The sequence below is a fragment of the Macaca thibetana genome, chromosome 9 (genome assembly GCF_024542745.1).
Source record: "Macaca thibetana thibetana isolate TM-01 chromosome 9, ASM2454274v1, whole genome shotgun sequence".
In the NCBI taxonomy this organism is placed as follows: domain Eukaryota; kingdom Metazoa; phylum Chordata; class Mammalia; order Primates; family Cercopithecidae; genus Macaca; species Macaca thibetana.
The window spans coordinates 119,940,981-119,950,044 of NC_065586.1; the positions used below are offsets into that span (position 1 = coordinate 119,940,981).

Below are 9,064 nucleotides of genomic sequence, written 5' to 3' on the forward strand. Positions count from 1 at the left end.
TCTCTCTCCATTGTGTCTTCTCTGGGAAACCTGCCTGGTCAGTCCTGCCCTCCTCTGGGTCAGCCTTTCATGTAGAAGACCTGGCCTCAGATCTGGGCATAAGGAAGAGTGGGCTTGGTTGGGGCAGCAGTGCCCTGTGGTCCCCCACTCTCGCCCTTTGTGCAGCCAGCAGCTGCCTTTCTGACTTGCAACCAAATAGAGTCCTTTGCCTTTAAAGAGACACCCCGGTAACAGCAGCAGGTGGGTATGTGCAGACACTGTGCAGGGAGCTGTTGGTACCTGCCAGTCTCATTTTAGATTCCATCTGGAAACAGAGCCTGAGACAAGAAGGCCTTGGGCACAGTGCTGTGTCAGGGAGGAGATTTCAGGTAGCACAGGTGAAAAGGTGAAAGGGGAAATAGCAATAATTTAGGCTGTGTTGTTTGGCAGGACCCAATGGGGACTCAACCTGGCTGGGGACTCAGGGTGGGGTTGGGAGGGGAGACACCTCTGAGCTGCCCCTCCAGAGGCTTCGAGGCTGGGAGGCTGGGAGGCTGGGCATTGACCCATCCGATCGCACACCTCCTCCAAAAGCTTAGGTTATTAATTGTTCCCATGCCACATTGAGGAACTGAGGCTTGGAGAGGTCACAAATGCCCGTGAGTGGCAGAACCAGACTTTGACCTCAGCTCTCTCTTAATCCTGAAAAAACTCACCATGGGGCACCTACCTGTGCCTAGCACGAACCAGGCATTCCATACAAATCTGTGACATCAGGGGCTTAAATTAACACTTGAAGGTGTTTTGTGCCATGTCAACCAGCCTATGATGCCCAATGAGTAGCCAGCTGGCTGCCAGCCAGATGTGGATACCATCCCTTCCAGGGGCCATCCAAAGAAACCCTAATTTCCTGGGTTTTGTGACCCCAGAGAGGTAGCTGCAGTGACTGGGGCCTGAGAGGGCCACAGAGGGCAGAGCCATTGCTGGAGATGCCAAGCCTGAGAGCTCAGGCTCCCTGGACCCTTAGGGACATCCAGAGAAAACCCCCACCTCAAAAGTCAAGGCTCCAGGGCCAGGCTGCCATTGTCCCCACGCTAAAGGTGCCATGAGCTCCGGCAGCCATGGACACTTGGGGCATAGAGAAAACACAGTGGCTGTTTTTAAGAACCACAGCACGCAGGCCAGCTTTCGCAAACGTGGGAGTGTCCTCCTTTATTATCCATGCGCGAGCCCTGGTTTCTGGAACCTTGGGCACAGGCAAGAGGAAATTTGCCAGCATTAATAGTTGACTTTGGAAGGCATTTTGGAAATGGAGGTGGTGTCTTAGAAAGCTGCTTGCTAATGTACAGGAAATGACGTCCTCTCCCTTGGAATTTTGTAGGGAGTTTACCTGGACAAAACACTTTGGATTTAACTCTTAAAGTGAGCATATGATTTGACATTAAGGATTGCTTGTTGATTGTTTAGGTATGCTAATAGCATTGTGATTGCTTTGTAAAGTACTTACTGAAATATTTACAAACACAGCCTCCTAATCCTTACACTCCCATTTTTCCCAGGAGAAGACATTTCCATCCAAAAGCCAAAGGCAGCAAACCACCACGAAAAGAGAAGGAAAGCTTAAATGTGAAGCCCTTTTCACCAACTGGCTCACAGCATGCACAACAGAAAAGGCTTTGTTTACAATCAAATATGCTCAAAGAACAACTCTTTGGTTATTTCCCCCCTGCAACTGGGGCACAGCACAGTACAAAATGCAAACTCAATTATTCTGAGTACAGACACACAAACGTGGCTCGCTGCCCCCTCTGCAAATTCCGTGGGCTCAAGACTATGGTGGTGATGTGGGTTTGGCCACATTCAAACAGTGGCTCATTCTCACCAGCACATGAAGAAAGCTATGAACAAAGGACTAAGCAGAAACTCAAATTTAAAGACTACATATCCAAGCCTACTTCTAACCCAACGTGCAATGAAGAGAGAAATAAATAAAATCTTCAAATCCCTCATTCAAATCAATAGTTCAGCTTATGATTTGATTTGTTTGTCACTGCCAAGTGGGAGGAAAAGGGTAAGTTCAATAACTATGGTTTATTTTTCTGTTCTATTTTATTCTTCAAAAGGAATATGGCTGCAAACCAGGGTCATCAATTTGAAGATAGCATGCAAAGTAAGACACCCCCAAATCCACTTGCACGTGCAAAATGTGGCCCCTTTTCTTATGTTTAACCCTGGGATAACGAAAACTGAGGACCTGAGAGTCACTCCCATGGCCTTAAATCATTCCAACTGCAGGGATCTAGAAACTGTCAAATTCAGTTCGAAACAGCTAAATAAATGGAATTAGAGAGCAGAACGTTGTCAAGCCCATATGAGGAAGAACATTCTAGCAATAAGTACTCTTCATCCACTGAAAGGTCCATCCATGGAAGCCTATGAGCAGAGGCTGGGCGGTTCACTGTTAGAATCTTGCAATAAGCAAGAATCTGTGCTCAGTTTCCACTTAGGTTCCTCAGACTTCTAAAATTCTGGGATGGATGAGTGTTCACAATGAGGAACTCAGAAATTGTACAGTACCAAAATCCTACTGCAACCTAAGAAAAAGATTCTTCAGTTCCATATCCTGATAGTGGTGGTGGTTCCATGAACCTGGACATGTGATAAAAACTGCAGAGAACATGCATACAAATGCATGTAAGAACTGGTCAAATCTGAGTAAGGCATGTAATCTAGTTAACAGTGTCACTGTCAACCTCCTGGTTTTGATACTGTATACAACGGTGATTCTCAACCCCCTGGGGGTATTTGGCAATGTCTGGAGACATTTTTGGTTGTCACAACACGGGGGAGAGTGCTACTGGCATCCAATTTCAAGTCCAGGGACACTGCTAAACATCCTACAATGCACAGGAAGGCAACCCCCTTCCTCCTCTTTTGGCATGCACACACAACACACACACACACACAAACACACGGTTGGCCCAAAACATCAAACCTGCCAAGATTGAAATATCTTGTACTAGAATCATCTAAGAGGTTACCATTAGCGGGAGCTGATAAAGGGTACATGGGGCCTCACTGTACTATTTTTGCAATTTCTTGTGAGCTTATAATTATTTCAAAATAAAAACTTAAATAAATGTTTTTAAAGATTCCATTCTCTTGAGCATATTGGGGCTCTACTTCTCCAGAAACCTGTCAGTCACTCATGGAAAATGCAATATTCTCAACTATCCAAAGGGTTCCGTTCTCCAAGCATCTCCATGAACGTCAGCATGTAATGCCCACTGGGCATTTCTGTGGTGGTGTGAAAGAACAGCCAATGGTCAAAGCCAGAACCCACACCCAGATCAAATCCCCAATGCCCTCAGCTCCTTGCATAAACCCCCTACAGGGTTAAAAGAGGGCTCCCTTCTGGGGCCTACAACATAGAAAATCTGCCTGTTTGGAAATTCACTGGGGAATCACTTGCTGAATACATCTTTCCTTGAACTCACTTTTATGCAAGACAAAAGCTATCTGGGAAATATTTTATCATCTGCAAAGATAAAGTACATATAGACTTTTAGTTAGTTATATATGCTTTTATACTCTTATGCATCTCTAAATTGAACCCCTCACTCCCACCTCAGTGCCTGGTACATAGCATTGCATCATCCACCCAGTGAAGCAAAGTACAGAAGTTTGCATTAAACACTCCAGGCCACAGTCCAATGTTCCTTCCTATGTAAGTGACTTCCTAAGATATTCCAAAACAATCCAATGCGGAGATAAGTGCTTCTGTTACACCATGAGCAGCATATAGATCAAGCCACTACTTAAAGTGGAAAAAAGTAATTTTCTCCTAGTGTAGTTTAACTGCACAAAACTGTCACTGACTCCCCTAACCAAGTTCATGCTTAAACCAGTCTTCCCACTCCGGTCCAGGGCAGAGGATTCTGCTGAGCAAACACCAAAATAAAAAAGGACAGGAGTTAAAAATATGAGATAAATGTCACACTTGTCTTGCCATGGTTGAGGAGAGCTCTAAAAAAGCCCCCCAGAATTCATTAGAAACAAGGCTGACATGGTAGCAGGTCCGGAGGCAGCTGTCCCAGCAGGCCTCTGATCAGAGTCTCTGGATTTTCCGAAGATGTGTTTTCAGTATGGGGCTTGGAGATCCCGGCAGATGCCAGGGCCGTGCTGAACTGGGCAAAGCGTCCTGCAAAAGCAGAGACTAGACACCGAATAAACAGGCTCCCACATGGCCTGTCTCTGCCTGCAAGATGGCCTTCCAAAAGCAAAGGAGCTTTCTCTTGCATATTCAGGTTACATTCTGATTTCTCCTCCAGAGACCCCATTCCAAGAGTGGCAAGAGCTGTTTCTCCCAGGACTAAAGACAGTCACCTCCCCATGTAACCCCTGAGTCTGCAGACACATTAGTCTGTGGACACAGCTCAGGCCTGGTTGTGACTTTCTGAGATGTTTTCTGTAGGGAAAGAAACCTATCTTAGGAATGATGTCCGGTCACTTGCACGAGTCCCCAGGACAATAAAAGCTGACTTAATTGTCAAGTCTTAAACATCACCTCTTCGGGGAAGCATTACCCAAGCCCCCACAGATTCAGTGAGCTCCCCCAGCTTATGTTTCCTTAACACCCCGCACTTCTGTGCAACGCTCAGCACAACTACATTACTTTCTCAGAGTCCCCAGCTAGTTCCATGTGGTGGGGGGGCAGGGAAGAGGACTGTCTTGCTCTCCCCATGCCTAGGATCTCACCCAGCACCGGTGCTCAGCAGGCTCTTTTAACAGCCTGTGGAATGAATGAAAGGTTCACAGGAAGACTAGCACAGAAGCTGGCAGGCACACTGGAAGCTTTCGTTAAAAGGTTTTTTACAGCAATCGACAAAGTAAAGCGAGGTGGTAGGTGCAGTCTTCCTATTTGCAAATGATGATGAAGTTAAAGCTCAGGAAACAGAGCCATGATCCCAGATCCCCGAATTGATGAGCCCTAAACATGGGTGTTAGGCCCCGTCTTCAGACTCCCAGTCTGGGACTCCTTCCACTTTCCCCCTTGGCACCACTCCCAGGGACTGCCAGAACCCAACATACATGTCTCCTGCCTATACCACCCTACCATGCCCAGCGTGGAGCTAAGCATGTTGCAGGCACTAAAAAAAAAAAAAAAAAAAAAAAACTAGAATGCACATGGATTTGATTCAAACTACCAAACCAAAAATGCCTTGAGTTTAAAAGGACAGGAGAAAGGCTTTCAAATCTCCCAAGCCAGCAAGTGACACTGAGCAAATTACTTAAACTGTCTGAGCCTCACCCACCCTTCGGAGCCACTGAAAGGATTAAATGAAACTGGCACATAAAGTTTCTAATGGAGTCACAGTCTACATTCTACAAATATGAGTCTCTTCCCACTCCTAATCCTGTTATTAGGCCACAGTGGCTCTTACACATCTGAATTCCCATAACTCTCCCTGAGACACTGGAAATTCTGGATGTGTTCAGGGTTGTCACACAACTCAGAAATCCCCGCCCATTCAAAGTTGTCCACAATGGAAGCATGCCAGGGCCTCTGCAAAGGGGGATGCTCAGATAGGTCCACCCTTTCAGGAGTTCTGTGTCCTCACCCCTCCTCCACTTTCCCACTGCCCTAGCTGCTGACTTCCATGAGCAGTTTAACCAAACAAAGACGATGCCTTCCACACTCGGAGCCCTGTAACGGTGGCACCCGCACGTATCTCCTTTCAGGAAAGGCCATTGCGAGGCCAGAGAATTTGGCCACATTCCTGCTCATGCCCCACTCTTGAAATACTAGGCCTGCAGCCCCTGAAATTTGAGCAAAGAACATTTGGAACAACTAGAGGAAGCCCCACTTCACAAGGTGGTTAATAAACTACGTCATTTAATGGAAGTCATTTTCCTAGGAAAATGGGATTGGCAGAAACTGAAGATGGATTTGAGAAGGGTATGAGACTTGGATGAAAGACGGAGCACCGCAGGCAGCCAGGCAGCCCCTAAAACAGAGTTCAGGCTGCAGCAGACTCCAGGCACAGACTCCCCAGCGGAGGCTGTGCCATCCTGCCCCAGCCGGGCAGAGGACCCAAGGGGCCCACTGAGAGTGGGAGGGAGGGAGCTGAGAAGGGACACAGCTGGGTAAAGGCCTACTGGCAGAACTTTCCCCAGAAGGCCATCTGCCAAAAGAGCCAGCCATCCATACCCCCAAAGCAGAAATTCAGCCGCATTTGAGGATTGAAGAAGTAGGCAGAGAAGTAAGAGGTATCCAGCAGAAAGATCCTTAGCTCAGGGGATTTCAAGCTTGAAACAAGAACTTTGACCCTCCAGGCAGCCTCCCAATTGCACAGCTCCCTCTTTACCTAAGGGTATAAAGTAGAGCTGAAATGTGTGTCAGGGTCAAGGCCAAGTTCTGGGAAGCTGGGCAGGCCCGCAGGAAGCGCAGACACAGTCCCTAGGGAGGCAGAGGCAGCAACAGGGAGATTCCCGGGACTGGCCCATCCCTGACACACAGACAGGGAGAAGCCAGCTGTCCCCTGGAGGCGCGAAACCACCGGCGCCCCCTCAGGCTGCCCAGCGCAGAAAGTTCCTTACCTGGTGGAGGCGGCTCCGGAGCCGACTTCTCCCTCTTGGGAGCTTTCTTGGGCTTAGTGGCCCTCTTGGGCGCCCTGGGCTCCTGCGGGCGCGGCTCCCACTCCTCCCCGGGCCCCGCAGGCAGTGGCGGAGAGAAGGTCTCGGGCACGGGCTCTGGGCGCGTGTAGTAGGGCTCCTGGCTCCAGATCTCCTGCCCGTAATAATCAGGGTCCTCGAGGGCTGCGCCCTGGGCTCCAACCCCGGCCACGGTCACTGCCAGGAGCACCAGGGCCAGTGCCGGGGTAGCGGTTCCCGGGCGGGACATGCCTGCTCCGCCCCGCGCTCAGGGCAGGGTCACTGTCACCGGGAGCGCCCGGCGGGCTGCGGGCGCAGAGGCTGGTGCGGGGCAGGGGCGTAGGGCACAGCAGAGCGGCGCACGGGCGCGGGAGGCTGCCGGCTGGCTGCGCGTGTGACCGGCCCGCAGGGCTGGGCTGGGCTGGGCTGGTCCGGGGCGGACAGGGGCGCGCAGAGGCGCGGGGCGGGCGCAGGGGGGCCGGCCCCGCCCTTCCTTCTTCCCTCCCTTTCCCGGCGACCCCGCCGAGGCCAGTCCTTGGAGGCAGGTGTTCCAAGCAGCCAAGCCCAAGAAAGCCCCCTGCGCCCCGCAGTCGGTCCCTAGCCCCCTTCCCCTCCCCCACAGGCTGGCCAATGTGGGGCCTGCTTCCCCAGAGACGCGAATGAGTTTCAATCTTAGAAGAAAACATTGAGGCCCGCTGTTCCATTCCTTTGTTGAGAATGGAGGTGGAGAAACGTGACCTGAGAGGAGAAAAGATTGGCCCGGGGTCCTGAAGTAAATCAGAGCCCAAGCAGCCTCCAGCTCTCAAACTCCTGCCCCGTGTGCTGACCATCCCGCAGACGTGGACTTCCCACTAGCCATGCTTCTGTTTCAGGAACTGGGAATGAGGAATTCCTGAGGTTCCCGGGGTTTCTGGGTGTAAAGTTCCCTGGGAGCAGGGCTTAGGGACCCTGGAGGAACCCCCTCCCATCTGAGACAGTGATTCTGTGGGGCCTTGGGAAAGAGAGTGATGTTACCCCAGGGCAGCCATCCAGGGGTCACAAGAGGGTTTGTGGTTCATGCAAGAGCAGGCTCTTGCCCAGAGGGTCCTTTGAGAAAGGGCCTCCCACTTTGGACAACTCTGCATGAATTCTTTATGTGGAGCCAAAGGACTGCATGCGTTTCCCTTGCTGCTGTAACAAACGATGACAAACCTAGTGGCTTCAAACAACACCTCTCTAACAGCTCTGCAGGTGAGAAGGCTGATGCAAGTGTCACCAGGCCAAAATCAAGGGGTCAGCAGGACTGGGTTTTTTAGGGGAGCCTCTGGGGAAAAGTCCACTTCCGGGCTCACTCAGGTATTGGCTGAATTCAGCTCCTTGCGGTAGTAGGACTGACGTGCAGTTCCCTTGCTGGCTGTGGGCTGAGGCGCCTTTCCTCCTGCTGGCTGCCTGTGTTCCTCCACATGTCTTCTGCAGGCTTCTCCAGGCCTCTCCCTGGTCCTCGCACGTGGGCCCTGCATCTCAGAGCCAGCACTGACGCAGCTTCAAATCTCTTCCCTTCCTGCCACATCTTTTTGCCTTTCAGCTAGAGAAAATTCTCTACTTTTAAGAGAGTGTGTGATTAGATGGGCCCACCCAAAAAATTCAGTATAGTCATCCTCTCTTAAGTAGTGACCTTAACCACATCGGCAAAGTCCATTTTGCCATGTTCCCTAACTTTTTGCCAGGTTCCCTAACTATCTCTTGTTCTAGGTATTCAGGTATAGATGTCTTTGGGATCTCATGGAGTGTACTACAGGGACAGACTGACCCTCAAGCCTGCATTGGCCTGTCACCTTCCCAGTTCCTCTAGGCCTGTGATATGATTCTAGGATGCCACTGAGCTGAGTCAGGGCACCAGGGCAAGGCCTCATCATTGCTCTGGAGTGAGGACTTCCCTAGAGTGGGGGCTCCTGAGACCCCACAGTGGTCAGGGCTTGGGCCAGGAAGGCTCTCATTCTCTTTCTGCATAGGCCACTCAATCAGGCTATCTTTTAGGCCAGTCTTCCAGGCTTCCAGTTTGAAGGTCAAAGCAGAATGACTAGAGGGAGAGGAGGAGCCTGCTGGTTGAGGCAGGGCCTGTCCACAGGGACCAGGAGGCCTTGGTCCTGCCTGTCAAACCCTTAGGACACTCCGGAATCCAGAGCCAGCAGAAGTCTCCAGGGTAAGAGGGCAGGAGGGTCCCCTTCCCCACCCACCACTCTCTGCTCCCCGCCCCTCCCTGGATCCCCGCCCACCCTCCTCCAGGACGTATCCCCAGGGCTCACTCTTAGGGACAGTTTTATCTGAAGCCAGGCACTCCAGACAACAACAGAGTCTTCGGTGGTGAAACAGAAAGCGGCTCCAGCAGCAAGCAACACACCCAGTGTTCCAGCGAGCTGTATGAAGCACTAACAAGAGGCTGGCCTGGCAT

The 9,064-nt window shown here is 50.9% G+C and overlaps 1 protein-coding gene across 2 annotated transcripts in view; it reads right to left on the minus strand.

Moving 5' to 3' along the window:
• Positions 1 to 7,211, minus strand: part of CPXM2 (carboxypeptidase X, M14 family member 2) — a 145,338-nt gene extending 138,127 nt beyond the window's left edge. The window contains exon 1 of one of the 2 annotated variants that reach the window (XM_050803722.1): positions 6,580 to 7,211. In XM_050803722.1, coding sequence (XP_050659679.1) covers positions 6,580 to 6,883 — 304 coding nt within the window. In that variant the 5' untranslated portion in view covers positions 6,884 to 7,211. The remainder of the gene's footprint in view (positions 1 to 6,579) is intronic. The other variant, XM_050803723.1, reaches the window with a different exon arrangement.
• Positions 7,212 to 9,064: the final 1,853 nt, after the last annotated feature.